The 15,843-nt window shown below is 41.5% G+C and overlaps 1 protein-coding gene across 2 annotated transcripts in view; it reads left to right on the plus strand.

Moving 5' to 3' along the window:
• ccser2b (coiled-coil serine-rich protein 2b) overlaps window positions 1-15,843 on the plus strand; it is a 51,878-nt gene that overhangs the window by 18,438 nt on the left and 17,597 nt on the right. For both annotated transcript variants that reach the window (XM_079577139.1, XM_079577140.1), the window contains exons 2-6: window positions 6,582-7,576; window positions 8,412-8,579; window positions 10,780-10,959; window positions 12,381-12,448; window positions 14,003-14,260. In XM_079577139.1, the coding sequence (XP_079433265.1) occupies window positions 6,625-7,576; window positions 8,412-8,579; window positions 10,780-10,959; window positions 12,381-12,448; window positions 14,003-14,260 (1,626 nt within the window). In that variant the 5' untranslated portion in view covers window positions 6,582-6,624. The remainder of the gene's footprint in view (window positions 1-6,581; window positions 7,577-8,411; window positions 8,580-10,779; window positions 10,960-12,380; window positions 12,449-14,002; window positions 14,261-15,843) is intronic.

Genomic DNA, 15,843 nt, shown 5'->3' on the forward strand with positions numbered 1-15,843 from the left:
AGTTTTACTTTTCAGAGCAGACAAGAAATAAGACCATGTAGGCTGTATTATGAATCTGAGTATAAATGGGCAACTTTATTCATATTAAAGAGGGGGTATTCTGCTTTTTTCAGTCACATAGCACCAGTCTATATCACACTACAATGATGACCAAACCTGTTGGTCTGTAAATGCAGTAAATTAGAATAACTGCCTTGTATAAAATGTCTCTCTCAAAATGGCTGTAGTGAATGTCTTGAAATAGGCCTCTGTCTCTTTAAGAACCTCTGAGCCTTTCCGACACGCCCCCTCCACACGCTGTCTGTGGCATCAGTGGGGAGGGGGTTCTGCTGAGGAGCAGTGGTTGGTTACTCGGCCGGTGACGAAAGCTCGGAGGCGTCTCCAGGAGGTGGGGGCGTTCCTAGGAGGACTCAGGCAAACCTATCCCTAAAATGGCCGCCATCAGAGTTTTTACAGATTACTCAAAAATACGTGAAAGTGCCAAGGCAACACTTCAGGCATGTTTTTAATGAGGGAATGACATAAAAACATGATGTAAAGCTTGAAAAAGTTGATTTTGCATAATACCCCCCCTTTAATGATCAGCAGAATCCTTTAAGTTTATCTCCAATAACATCGATTCACATGGTAATCGTCCAAACTGAGTAAAGAAAAAATATATTTTTTGGCCAAATCTTCCAGCCCTTATAACGGCACCGAGTCCTATTTTACACCAAAGATGTTTTTGTTCCGAGTCCTGACTCCAACATTCCTGCCTCTTGCAGATTTGCATGTTATTGCTAGTTTTAGGCTCTTTTATGGACAGATTAAAGCCGTGGTTCATGTCAGGCCTTGGATTTTAAAGGTTGTGGTGTGGGTTGCAAAAAAAACCCTGACACGTTCAGTCAGTTTAAGTCTCAAATATCACCCCATTAAAACTCCATTTGCTCTGTGAAATGTTTAACCCCTTAACTCCCACCTGAACCGAGAACGTTTTCTCCAGCTTTACCACAATCCAAAAGCTTCTGGTGGGTGTGAAAATGGTGAAAAAGGTGTGAAAATGGCAACAAAACTGAGACGAAAACAAGGATGAAAATGTGAAAAAAGTGAGAAAAAATTGCAGAAAAAGTGACAAAAATTTTACGAAAAAGTGAGAAAAATTGGACAAAAAATGGAGAGAAAATGGACGAAAAAGTGACAAAAAATTGACAAAAAAGTGAGAAAAATTGGACAAAAAAATGCAAATAATTTGACGAAAAAGTGACAAAAAAGTCACGGAAATTTGACAAAAATTAGATGACTGCCCAACAAAAAAAGTGATGAAAAAAAATCTGATGATGTGAGGAAAAAGATCAATTTAGTTTTGTAGATCTTAGCTTTCAAATGAGGCGTTACACTGGCCTACAGGATTTGGGTAAAGCTGAACTGGAGAAAATGCTCCCGGTTCAGGCGGGAGTTAAGAGCCAAAATTGCTGAAGTATTTCCAGTGGAAAGTACTTCAAGGTCAAAAGTACAGATCTGCTTAAATATGTGTTGGGATCCTCAGTTTGCCGAAGCCTAAACCGCTGCTGCAGGTAAACAGTGACTCTGCGAGTGAAGGATCTCTTTAATTATTGACATTTGTCCCCGGTTCACACGTCACTTTCGGGCTCAGACTGAAACAGAATCAGAAAGAAAACACGTCGTCAGCGGAGACGGGGCTGGACCATGATCTCTGATGATGATGTAACTTCTGATACCGTGGAACATGTGATAAGTGTTCTGATGAGGCGTCACAGCAGGAGTTTGTTCTCTCACCTTTAAAGTGGAGACATCATGGTCGTTTTTGAAAGTTGAAACCATTTTATAGCCTCGTTCTTTGGTCATTAACAGATCTGGAGTAGAAATACGGCTAAAGACGGGAGAAATTAGGTTTTCATTCCACTCTTTAACCTCTTAACCCCCGCCTTAACCAAGCTCATTTTCTAAAAGGTACGACTTAAAAGGGATATTTCAGGATTTTTGACATAGGGCCTCATTTCCTAGTTATCCAGTGTTGTTCAGTCCTTATATTTAACCCCTTAACTCCCACCTGAACCGAGCACATTTTCTCCAGTTTGGCTTTACCCCAGTCCAAAAGCTTCTGGAAAAAAGCTGTGAAAATAGCAACAAAACTGAGGCGGAAAACAATGATGGAAATGTGACAAAAAAGTGAGAAAACATTGACAAAAAAGTGATGAAAAATTGATGAAAAAGTGGCAAAAATGTGACAAAAAAATTACAAAAATGTGACAAAAATTTGACAAAAAAAATGACATAATGTGACAAAAAAATAACAAATGTGATAAAAAATGGACAAAAAATTGACAAAAAAATTACAGAAATGTCACAAAAAAGTAAAAAAAAAAAAAAAAAGTTGAATACCCGAGAAAAAATGATGGAAAAAAAAAATCTGATGACATGAGGAAAAAGATCCTCTCGGTTCAGGTGGGAGTTAAGAGTATAGTGGTGCTAGGCTAGTGCTAGGCTAGTGCATGTCTATGGTAAGTAGTAGCCTACATTAAAAACAGTCTGACCCAAGCACAGTGCACCTGAGGCAAATCACTCATAACACCAGACTAACCACATCTGTGTCGACCATTTTGCATTTAAAATAACTTATATTTGATCAGCTTCCTGGTTGTAGCTTCGCAGCGGCGGAGTGATCTGCTCGGTTACCTGATCTACAGTAGTTTGTTTACCTGCAGCCGCATTACTGCAATTCACAAAGGAGCTTTCTACAAATCAGATATGGCAACGTTTGGAGGAAGAGGATTTTAATGCAGGCTACTAGTTACCATAGACATGCGCTAGCATAGCGTTAGCCTAGTACCACTAAACCCTTCAAATATAAGGACTGAACAACACTCTGGATAACTAGGAAATGAGGCCTATGTCAAAAATCCTGAAATATCCCTTTAACCAAATAACCAAAGCTTCTTGAAAAAAAGAGTCAAAATAGCGATGAAATCAAGACATAAAAACGCTGGAAAAAAGCATCGAAAGAGCTCAAAACCCGGCGCCATTTTTATGCATGAAGTACTTTTAAATGAAAACATAACATGACAGAAAGCTTGTTTTTTTCACTTGTATATTATGTCAGTATAGCAAAACTATCAAATCGATATGTCTTTATTTGACTTTTTCTTACCCTAGTCTCCTGCAGAGTCTCGCCTTAAAGAGACTAGATGCAAGTTGGTCATTTTATACTCACTACTGCCACTTCAGGTCTTATGCGTAACTGCAGCTTCTATATTAAGCTCACAGGCAGTTGTGGTGAACAGGTCTGAGCTCATTCTACATTAGGACATGGCTGGGACATGGAGGGGGAGGACATTTTTTAAACTCCGTCTAGTCCCTTTAAAGGTTTGTTGTTGCAATATCAGCTTTTTCCTCATGTCTTACTTATGCAAAGCTTCCATGCACATTAAAATCCAGTGATGTAGCCGCAGCTCGTAATCGGTAACTGAGTTTTCCTGGCGAGTTGAGAACGTTCTCCGCTCCAGGCCGCGTCCAGATGATCCTTTCACACCAAAATCACAAGTTCTTCCTCCCGTTTGAAGGAATAAAGGCTCGTTATGTCCGCGCTAAGATAAGCCGACCCTGTGATTGAGGTACGGTGGCCCTGCAGGGACAAATCTGCAGATATTATTAGACAGCGTGTGGCTGCCATGTGTCCAGCTCAGAAGGACGGGTCATGGAGTTATCCAAGAAGGTTTCTGTGAAAGAGGAGCTTTGTCTGGTGGAGCTTTGGGAGATGATAATGTGATCCACGCCGTGAAATCGAGATCAGATGGGAAAATGCAGAAATAATATTTTATGACCTTTTTAGAGGAGCAGACGACGACTGAAACCAGGAGTCTGTAATTATGTTTTCAGAGGCATTTTTCACCAATAAAACCCATTAGTCGATAAATGACTGAGTCTGTGTGGCAGAGATTTACATCATGTCCAATTTCTTTAACTGATTTCAAAGTACCCCTTGAGTCGTGGATTTATACTCTGTACCCCCTACCTTGAGGATTTTGCCAATATTATTACAAAGTGACCAACTAAATTAATATTATACAGTATTTAACAGTGTGTTGTGTTCAAAATGAAGCAAAAATACTCTCAAAATCAAACCATTTACTGAAAAACATGATTAAAACTAGGGATGCACCGATACCACTTTTTCTAAATCCGATACGAGTACGAGTACTTTGATTTAAGTACTCGCCGATACCGAATACCGATACGAGTACAAGGCATTTTCTTCAACATTCTTTTCTTTTCACAGCAGATTGGTTTGTAATTAGTTAATTTACTCATGTACATTTCCTTAAGTAAAGTAGGCGACACATTTAAGAGCAGTTATATTAGAATTGTGCTGATGCCATTTATTTATTTTATTTTCATTCATTAATTTTTAATTTTTTTTGCTGTGTTCATCACAGACAGAAAAGCCCATGTCCTAAAGCTCCTCAATGCATGAGCTTTATTCATTTATGTATTTTTATTTAACAATAGTATTGAGATGTTACTTAAATGGTCTCTTTTCGTCTTTACTTCAGCTCCTGTAGATTTTCTCGTGTGTTTGTAGTAACTTAGCGAGTAGCTTCAGCGTTTTCATTGTTCTCCTGCAGCTCATTTTCCCTCAATATAAACATGCTGTATGTCTTTAATTTGGATTTTCTGAGGACTTTTTTGGGTTAGTTTTTCAGATGAATAAAGCCCTGGGCTTAAAACGGCATCAGAATGGTATTAACCGCTAGCCGCGAGTTAGCCACGTTAGCCTGTATGTTGTAAACACTGCAGACGCTGCAGCTCTAACAACATTAAGCTCTGGTTAAATCCAGCTCAGACTCTGATTTAGAGAGCGCAGTCTGTAATAAAGTCAGCTCTATGTGGATTATTGTATTTACACTTAAGAATTCTCCAGTTTGTTGCTTCTTCTCTCCTCAGCTGAGAGCTGCGCCTCGTAGCTGCGCCTCGTAGCTGCGCCTCGTAGCTGCGCCGGCCGCACGTCAAATGGTATTGGTTTCTGGTATTGGGACCTCATGAATAAGTACGAGGTCCCTGTACCCCTGGTTGGGAAACACAGTTTTGCTTTTTGTGTGTGTCCGGAGCCATTTGGACAGCTTTATTGGAAATCACTGCAGTTACATTGACTTGGACATTGACTCGAATGTATCTCCTGGGGCGTTTTGCTTTGACGTTCCAACTAAAGGCTTGGCAGGTTGGATGTCCATCAGTGACAAAAACACCTGGTCATCTCGGTCCCACTTTGAGTGTTTTTAGTGAAGGTATTGAAAAAAAGTATTGTCCAGGTATTGGAATCGCAAACCAAACACCTGTATGGAAATAAAAGTTATGGTGTTGAATGGTCCGGTCAAATGTGGTGAAGGGAGCGGTTCTTCTAATGCACTTTCATGCAGGCTAAGCTTCCCCGACTCTGTCCCTGAACATAAAGCCTGGTGTTTGGAGTCGTCATGTCGTTTGCAGGCTCCGGTGCTTGTGAATGGAAGCTCCAGACAGGTGTTTGTGAAGGGAGGGGCTCATTCGGGAGTCTGTTAGTTTTAGAGGTGTGGCACATTCACTTTTATCCCTCTCCTTCCTAATCCACATTCAGAGCTCTTTTTATTTGCTGAGAAACTGCCGACTGCTGACAAACAAAACACACACTCACTGTCTGGATGAATGAAATATAACAGTTAAAGAATCACACACCTTTCTACAGCAACGTATCTCTGGTTTCAGACCTTACTTTGGACATATTACCAAAACCATTCCAGTCTTTGTCATTGGCTAAATGCAACCATTAACATTTAAAGAGGGGGTATTCTGCTTTTTTCAGTCCCATAGCACCAGTCTATATCACACTACAATGATGACAAACCTTCTGTTGGTCTGTAAATGCAGTAAATTAGAATAACTGCCTTGTATAAAGTGTCTCTCTCAAAATGGCTGTAGTGAATGTCTTGAAATGGGCCTCTGTCTCTTTAAGAACCTCTGAGCCTTTAGACACGCCCCCTCCACACGCTGTCTGTGGCATCAGTGGGGAGGGGGTTCTGCTGAGGAGCAGTGGTTGGTTACTCGGCTGGTGACGAAAGCTCGGAGGCGTCTCCAGGAGGTGGGGGCGTTCCTAGGAGGACTCAGGCAAACCTATCCCTAAAATGGCCGCCATCAGAGTTTTTATACGTGAATGTGCCAAGGCAACACTTCAGGCATGTTTTTAATGAGGGAATGACATAATAACATGATGTAAAGCTTGAAAAAGTCCCCCCCCTTTAATCAAAACACTGCTGAATATTTTCTGTTTTCTGAACAGTCATAAAAGTACAAAATGAAGTGAATTGTGAAGGGAAAATAATCCCAGCGCCGTGAAGTAATGCAAGTCTGCTTTGCAAAAAAGAATAAAAATGTGTTCATTTTTTTCAATAAAGATTAGAATCGTTTTTTTGCGATTATGCTAGTTTAAGTTTAAATGAAGTTTTTCCTGCGCAGATGAACCAGTGACGTTGTATTTCACGTTTGAGACTTTGTGCCTAAACAATCTCTCGTACATTATATTCACAGCCACTTGTTTCTTCCTATTTCCGCAGATTCTCTCCGCTGCGGCCTCCATGTTGAAGTGGGCGGGGCCTGATGTCAGCCCCGCCTCCCGTCACCATGCCGACCGCCGTCATGACGACCGCGCCCGTGTCTAGGCTGCCGAAGTTCAGCGCCTCATCATCGTTATCGTCGCCGACAAAGCAGACGCTAACGCCGAAAAACTCCAATAACGCGTCGCCCGTCGCTAACGCTGCTAACGCTAACGGCGACATGGGCCAGGTTTCCACTGTTAGCAACGGACTTTCTGCTAGCTCCGCAGCTAGCCGCCTCAGCAACGGCTTCTACCAGCATTCGGCCGCGAAAACCAGCTCGGTCGGCGCCAACGGCAGACCGAACGGCTTCATCCGCACGCCCACCAACTTCTCCGCAAAATGGCGCAAGGAGAACGTGGAAGACGCGACCGGCGACTTCGAGTACAAGCCGGGGAAGTGCGCTAAGAAACCGTCGCCGAACTCTTTCACGGGGAAGACGCGCACGCTGAACCCGAGCGCCGTTTCCAGCCCGAAAGCCGTCCCCAAAGCGGCAAAGGCGCCGCAGAGGTCGACGCTGAATTGTCTGGCGAAGAAGCAGAACGTCTGCGGTTTGACGAAATCGAGAAGCGAGTCGCCGCTGGAGGTGAAGAAGCAGGTGGCGGGGAGGTCCCACTCCAGCGACAGCATCGGCGCCACGCAGAACGCCCAGCTGACGGCGAGGGACAAGGCGCGGTCGAGGAGCCTGACGCAGGTGCAGAAGCAGCCGGCGAGTCCGGCGGCGAAAAGCAGCCGCGCCTACTCCACCAACCGAGCGGAGAGGAAGACGGCGGGCGGCGGGAAGGCGTCCATGCTGCCCACGACGATGATGAAGAAGCCGCTGACTCCGAGGCCAAACGGAGGAGGGAGTTTCAAGTTAAGAGCGGGGGTTTTTAAAGAGGCCGGGCCGATCAGAGCGCAGACGGACGCGAAGAGGAACCAGAGGAGGAACTCGGTGGAGACGCCGAGCAGCCCAGGTAAACTACGACCGGCCCGTAGCTTAACCTCTTAACTCCCGCCTGAACCGAGAGCATTTTCTCCAGTTTAGCTTTACCCAAATCCTGTAGGCCAATGTAGCACCTCATTTGAAAGCTAAGACCTAGAAAACTCATCTAAATTTGGGTCTTTTTCCTCATGTCATCAGATTTTTTTCCCATCTTTTTTTGGGGGGTATTCAACTCATTTTGTAGCTTTTTTTTAAAATCAATTTTTGGTCATTTTTTAAAATCTTTTTTTGTTGTCATTTTTTGGTCACATTTTTTGTCATTTTTTTTGTCTTTTTTAAATCAATTTTTTGTCACATTTGTCACATTTTTTGTCATTTTTTTGTCACATTTTTTGTATTTTTTAAAATGATTTTTTTTTCATTTTTTTGGTCACATTTTTGTCACATTTTTTGTCTTTTTTTAAATCAATTTTTAATCCATTTTTTGTCACATTTTTTGTCACATTTTTGTCATTTTATCGTCACTTTTTTGTCACATCTTCATCATTGTTTTCGTCTCAGTTCTGTCGCTGTTTTTCCAGAAGCTTTTGGATTGGGGTAAAGCCAAACTGGAGAAAATGTGCTCGGTTCAGGTGGGAGTTAAGGGGTTAAATCTATTGACATTTCAAATCTTGGCAAATACCGTATTGCAAGAAGCCACAATATATCACAAAATATTTTCTCTCAGTCTACCTTTGTTTTTGTCCCATTTTAGTGTCATTATTTTGGCACAAATTTATTTACCAATGCAGTATTTGAGCATTAAAGTTGACTTCCCGCTGCTGGATTAAGTGTTTAGTGTTGTAATTTCCCCGTCCCGTTCTCAGGCAGTTCTCCGGAGGCCCCGGACTCGCGGGGGCCGTCCTCGGAGCGCGGGTCCCAGAACGAGGTGTCGATGCTGGGGGAGACTCTGGAGGACATGTCCCTGTCGTCCACGTCGTCTCTGGATCGTCACGACACCAGCCAGGAGTACATGGACGACTTCGACAACCTGGGTACGTCCACGCAGATGTTCTATCATTATTATTTTCTAACTAAAATGAGACTAAAACTGTGACTGAAATGTCCAGATGTTTTTGAAAATGAAAAGAAGAGGGTAAAATTGTCAAAATTCCCAATGACTAGAAGAGCCTCATATCATTTAAATTCTCTGCCAAAGGAACAAGTCTGAGCTTTGTTCATGTGGGAGAACGAACATGACACACAGGACCTTGAATAAATATGATTATAATGAGTATTAAAAATTGACTAGATTAATCTTTAGTCGACGAAAATGGGAGAGAATCATTTCACTAAATCTTGAACGTAAAATTAAGAATGGACTGAATCGCGTTCATGCTGCAGTTTGACTGTGGACAGATGTGTTCAATAATGACTTAAGGTCAAGAGGGGAAAAGAAGTTTCAGGCCCCGTCCGAAACGAGCAGATTGGTCTTACGCCAAACCGGATGTGCGTCAGCGTCCGCCATGATAAGAAGCGTCCGAATTGGGCTGTCAGTGAGGAAGGAGTTAGGGGAAGGAGCCTCAATGCTAACTATCATAGCCACTTTAGCATAGGGACCTCTGATATTAACTAACAGGTGATTAGGATTCGTCATGTGCCATCCCATAAGCCACTGCACCTCCTCGCCCCCACCCTGTGATTCAACACTGTTGATTGACAGGCGCACATTTAAGATAAGATAAGATAAACCTTTATTGATCTCACAAAGGAGAAATTCACTTGTTACAGTCGGCTCAAGAAGATCACTCAGAGTTAATAAAGTGCAGCTGATACAGAGATTATTGCACATACTTTACAGTCTTATTGTACAGTCTGACAGCAGTGGGGATGAAGGCTTTGCGGTAGCGCTCCGTCCTGCACTGAGGGTGTCTCAGTCTGCCACTGAGAGAGCTGCTCAGCTCTTCTACAGTCCCCTGCAGTGGGTGGGAGGTGTTGTCCATGATGGAGGTGAGCTTGGCTAACACCCTCCTGTCACTCACCTCCTCCACAGAGTCCAGGGGGCAGCCCAGGACGGAGCTGGCCCTCCTGACCAGCTTGTTCAGTCTGTTCTTGTCCCGCTCTGTGCGGCCCGGGGCCCAGCACACGGCAGCGTAGTGGAGAGCAGAGGCCACCACAGAGTCATAAAAAGTCCTGAGCAGAGGCCTGCTCACTCTGAACGACCTCAGTCTCCTCAGAAGGTGGAGGCGACTTTGGCCCTTCTTGTACAGGGAGTTGGTGTTGTGGGACCAGTCCAGTTTATTGTTGAGATGAACACCCAGGTACTTGAAACTGTTCACCTCCTCAGTATCCTCCCCCTGGATGTTCAGCGGTGTGTGCGGTAGTGGCTTAATCATAAAAAAGATTGTGCACAAGCCAAACTTTATAAAAGTGACAAATCCATGTTGTCGTCCCCACAGCTCAGTCACATGTCAGTGTTAAAGAGTAAACTCAGTAAACGGACTAAATGAGACAGTTTGTGCTTTTGCTTTCATTTAGTAGAAACTTAAGCCACATGGATCATTTGCTTCTGTTGCTTTATGAAACGGCTGTGGAGATCAAATAACACTAAAGGGAAATGTGAAGCATCATTTGGAAGTCAATAGGAACCAGGAACCTTTGCAGCCAGTCGACGTTTCCTTACGGTTACAGGAAAAAGTCGGCCTTAAAAGTCCTTTCTTAATTTGTTCTTGACTAAAATAAAATGATATTGTAGTCATAAAACTAAACCTTTTTTAATAATGATTTTTATTCAATACATTTACAAAGGATATAAACATATAAGGAATATATTAAAATATGTTGTCAAAATGAACATGGGTTAAGAACAACAGAGTTAGATGAAGTTTGTCCCTTTAAATGTTGCAGAGAACGACTCAGCATGAGCAGATCAGACGGTCACACTTCATTACAGGAGCTAAAAAATTCAAAATTCCAAAGTGTTGATTTGCACGGGACAAGAATCACCTGAGGAACGTAAAGTTTGCTTATCACCGACTCGGCAGATTCTCTCGGACATATGATCACCTTCAGTTTGAGAAACGCGGGCCTTGTTTTAGTTTTAAAGGCTGATCCTTTGGTGAACATCATGACTCCCTGTAACGGTGGCGTCTCCTCCTCCTCTGCTCCTCCTCTCCTCTGCTCCTCCTCTCCTCCTCCTCCTCTTCCTCTCCTCTGCTCCTCCTGCTCTGCTCCTCCCCTCCTCCTCCCCCAAAGGTAACGGCGGCGTGGCGATGCTGCTGGGCTCCTGCTGTCAGAACGAGGACTCCGACTCGGGCCTGGACCGCTCCCGCTTCCACGACGACGAACGGCTGCTCGTCAACGCCGTCTCCGCCGCGACGGAGCTCTGCTTCCTCGACGACGGCCTCGACTGGAACCACATCCGCCTCACAGCAGGTCCGTCTCAGGGTTATTTCACACATTCCATCAATACTTTGGGAATGGCTGAATGATTTTTTTTTTACTTTTTGTAAACTTTTTTCTATATAAAAGTGCATTTTCTCCAGTTCAGCTTTACTCAAATCTAAAACCTTCTCGACTGGAGCTTACAGCCTGTAGGACTTGCGTAGCTCCCCATTTGAAAGCTAAGACCTACAAAACTGATCTTAACTGATCTTTTTCCTTGCGTTGTTGCCGGGTTTTTTCACATCCTTTTTCCTCAAATTTTTGCCACTATTTTGTTGAATTTTTGTTGCTTTTTTTTTTTGCACCTCTATCACTTTTTTGTCACATTTTTGCTGCTTTTTATAGGCTTTTTTGTGTCACTTTTTGATACTTTTTTGTTTTGTGTTTTCATCCTTGTTTTCTTCTCGATTTTGCGGCTTTTTTCAATAAGCTTTTAGATTTGGGTTAAGCCGAACTGGAGGGTGAGGGTTAAGAGGTTTAAACAACGAGGAGCTTGAGGCTTTAATTCAGGGGTGTCCAAGTGTCCAAACTACGGCCCGCGTTCCAATTGCGGCCCACTTTTAACTGGCCCGCTGCAAATTCTAAAGATATAATTGAATTTTTTATTATTTTTTAAAAATATAATTGAATTTTTTTTTTAATATGAAGAAAGCGCTCGACTGCATGTAATTCTCAGTCTTCACGCTCAGTGGCGCTGCTGTCTTGAACAAAGCCTCGGCATTTCGCTGTGGATGACCTTTTTTCTTTTGTTAAAAATAAATGAAAATCCATGAATAGAAAGCTGTGATGAACGCTGTTTTTTACTTTAAGCTTATTCAGTTAAAAAGCATAGTTAACATTTTATTTAATTTGCTACCTTTAACCCCTTAACTCCCACCTGAACCGAGCACATTTTCTCCAGTTTGGCTCTACCCCAGTCCAAAAGCTTCGGGAAAAAAGCTGCAACAAAACTGAGACGAAAACAATGATGGAAATGTGACAAAAAAGTGAGAAAACATTGACAAAAAAAGAGATGAAAAATGTATGAAAAAGTGGCAAAAATGTCACAAGAAATTGACCGAAAAAAATACGAAAAAATGACAAAAATGTGACAAAATGTGACAGAAAAATTACAAAAATATGACAAAAATTTTATAAAAATTTGCCAAAAAAATTACAAAAATGTGACAAAAAAGTAACAAAAAAATGATAAAAAATTGAAGTTAAAATTGACAAAAAAATGTGACAAAAAAATGTGACAAAATTGACGAAAAAATGAGGTTAATATAGTGGAGGTGAAGTTATATATCTGACCTCTACTGTACTGAGCGCGGCCCAGTTGTTTAAACATATGTATATTTTTGTGTGTGTGGCCCTCAGTGAAAAAAGTGTAGACACCCCTGCTTTAATTAGTATTTTTGTGTCCGATTCAGACCGAGATCACCATCTGCGCAGACTCTCACGGAGAAGACGGTCCAGCCAGCCGGACTTCCACAGCCAGGTGACCCTTCAAACACTCTACAGGCCTTAAACATTTTTGTAAAGCCAGACGTCTGTGCAGAAGAGAGACTCAGCTGCTTATTAAGTCTTCAAATAATCCGATTCCAGTTGGGATTACATCACCGCACTGTCGTGATCTTTCCTTTAAGAATGTAAACGTCATGAGCCTGAGTCATGTTGAACAAAAGGAGAGGCCCATCGTTCTCATACCTGCAGACGCGCCTTAAACACCTTATCGCTCCCCGGTCTTTCCCACGCTTTGTCATTCACAAATACTGGCATGTTTGGTATCCACGTGTAGCACGAAAGGATGGCGCTGTAATCCAAATATGGTCATTTCCTTTGTGGGAGACGGCGGCGGCTAAAGACGGGAGAAATAGGGCGCATGTGGAGACAAAGAGACTAAAGTTTACTTTCTTTCTTTCTTTCTTTCTTTCTTTCTTTCTTTCTTTCTTTCTTTCTTTCTTGCCTTTCTTGCCTTTCTTGCCTTCCTTTATTTCCTTCCATTCCTTTCTTTCCTTCCTTCCTTTCCTTCCTTTCTTTCCTTCCATCCTTCTTGCCTTCCTTTCCTTCCTTCCCTTCTTTCCTTTCTTTCCTTCCTTTCTTGCCTTCCTTTCCTTTATTTCCTTCCATTCCTTTCTTTCTTTCCTTCCTTCCCTTCTTTCCTTCCATTCTTGCCTTCCTTCCTTTCCTTCCTTTCTTTCCTTCCATTCCTTTCCTTCCTTTCTTTCCTTCCTTTCTTTCCTTCCTTTCTTTCCTTCCATTCCTTTCCTTCCTTTCTTTCCTTCCATTCCTTTCCTTCCTTTCTTTCCTTCCATTCTTTCCTTCCTTTCTTTCCTTCCATTCCTTTCCTTCCTTTCTTTCCTTCCTTTCTTTCCTTCCTTCCTTTCCTTCCTTCCTTTCCTTCCTTTCTTTCTTTCCTTTCTTTCCTTCCATTCCTTTCCTTCCTTTCTTGCATTCCTTTCTTTCCTTTCTTTCCTTCCTTTCTTTCCTTCCTTTCTTTCCTTCCTTTCCTTTCTTTCCTTCCTTCCTTTCCTTCCTTTCCTTTCTTGCCTTCCTTTCCTTCCTTCCTTTCTTTCCTTCCTCCCTTTCTTTCCTTCCTTCCCTCCTTCCTTGCTTCCTTCCTTCCTTTCCTTCCTTCTTTCCTTTTCCTTCCTTCCTTCCTTCCTTCCTTCCTTTCCTTCCCTTCTTTCCTTTCTTTCCTTTCCTTCCTTCATTCCTTTCTTTCCTTCCCTTCTTTCCTTTCTTTCCTTCCTTTCTTTCCTTTCTTTCCTTCCTTTCTTTCCTTTCTTTCCTTCCTGTCTGTCCTTCCTTCTATTCCTTTCTTTCCTGTCTTTCTTTCCTTCCTCCCTTCCTTTCCTTTCTTTCCTTCTCTCCCTCCCTTCTTTCTTTCTTTCTCGCCTTCCTTTTTCTTTCCTTCTTTTCCTGATGCTGTAATCCAAATATGGTCATTTCCTCTGTGGGAGACAGCAGAGGCTAAAGACAGGAGACATAGGTTCGCATGTGCAGACAAAGGAACTAAAGACCTGTCTTGATCTGTTCTGTTCTCCTCCAGTGCGGCTCGTCCCTGGACCTCTCTCCCTCGGACAGCTGTGGATCAGGAGGGACTTTCCTGTGGGACGAGGAGGTGGAGCCTCTGGGGGGCGCCGTCCACCTCCCGGTCCAGCCCTCGGTCCAGTCGACGGTCCGGCCCGAGATCCGCTCCCCTCGCTCCGTCCTCCAGAACGGCTTCCACCAAATCCAGAACAAGCGAGACGTGGAGAGAAGCGGCTCCCTGAACGTGGGCAGCCTGCACTCGGACGTCAGCAGCATCGTAAGGAATCAGACGCCCACACTCACCCTTAACTAGTTATTTACTATATATGTATTACGATATTGTAGATATTATTTGCCTGAAGGGGGCGCTATCAATCATCATTTACTTAACCTCTTACCACCCGCCTAAACCAAATGCATTCTGTCCTCTTTGGCATTATTTTTTCTAATTTTTTTGTTGATTTTTTGTTGATTTTTTGTTGAATTTTTGTTGAATTATTGTCACATTTTTGTTGAATTTTTGTCACTTTCTGTTGAATTTTTGTCACTTTCTGTTTCTGTTGATCAAAAAAGTATCCTGGAGCGTTGAGACTTATTTTTGTCACTTTTTCATCATATTTTTGTCACTTTTTCATCATATTTTTGTTGCTTATTCATCATATTTTTGTCACTTTTTCGTCATATTTTTGTTACTTTTTTGTCATATTTTTGTCACTTTTTCATCATATTTTTGCCACTTTTTCATCATATTTTTGTTACTTTTTCATCATATTTTTGTCACTTTTTCGTCATATTTTTGTCACTTTTTCGTCATATTTTTGTCACTTTTTCGTCATATTTTTGTTACTTTTTCGTCATATTTTTGTTACTTTTTCGTCATATTTTTGTTACTTTTTCGTCATATTTTTGTTACTTTTTCGTCATATTTTTGTCACTTTTTCATCATATTTTTGTTACTTTTTCATCATATTTTTGTCACTTTTTCATCATATTTTTGTCACTTTTTCATCATATTTTTGTCACTTTTTCATCACATTTTTGTCACTTTTTCATCATATTTTTGTCGCTTTTTCATCATATTTTTGCCACTTTTTCATCATATTTTTGTCACTTTTTCATCATATTTTTGTCACTTTTTCGTCATATTTTTGTTGCTTTTTCATCATATTTTTGTCACTTTTTCGTCATATTTTTGTCACTTTTTCATCATATTTTTGTCACTTTTTCGTCATATTTTTGTCACTTTTTTGTCATATTTTTGTTACTTTTTCGTCATATTTTTGTCACTTTTTCATCATATTTTTGTTACTTTTTTGTCATATTTTGTCACTTTTTCGTCATATTTTTGTCACTTTTTCGTCATATTTTTGTTACTTTTTCGTCATATTTTTTCACTTTTTCGTCATATTTTTGTCACTTTTTCATCATATTTTTGTCACTTTTTCATCATATTTTTGTCACTTTTTCATCATATTTTTGTCACTTTTTCGTCATTTTTTGCCACTTTTTGATCCTGGAGTGTCCTGCAGGTCATCAGGATGGGAAGTAAAGCTTCTCTGCTAATCACCCAAACCACCCAATATAGAAACATGTTTACTTAAAAAGTTGCATAGTGCATCTTTAACAGTTTAAACTAAAGGTCGGCATCGTTTTTATTCAGTTTTATTGGTCAGTATAGTTTACAACACAATATTACTCTGACTAAAACTACAACACAAAGGTTTAGCCGCAGGTAACAAACAAATGAACTTCACTGACAGTTTTTAATTTAATTTACTGCCAAAGGGAGCTCAGAATATCTTTAATTACGACAAACAGCAGCCAGAGAGTGATTATATTCCACTTTAGTCGTTACACTTT

Source organism: Gobius niger (assembly GCF_951799975.1).
Source record: "Gobius niger genome assembly, chromosome: 19".
In the NCBI taxonomy this organism is placed as follows: Eukaryota; Metazoa; Chordata; class Actinopteri; order Gobiiformes; family Gobiidae; genus Gobius; species Gobius niger.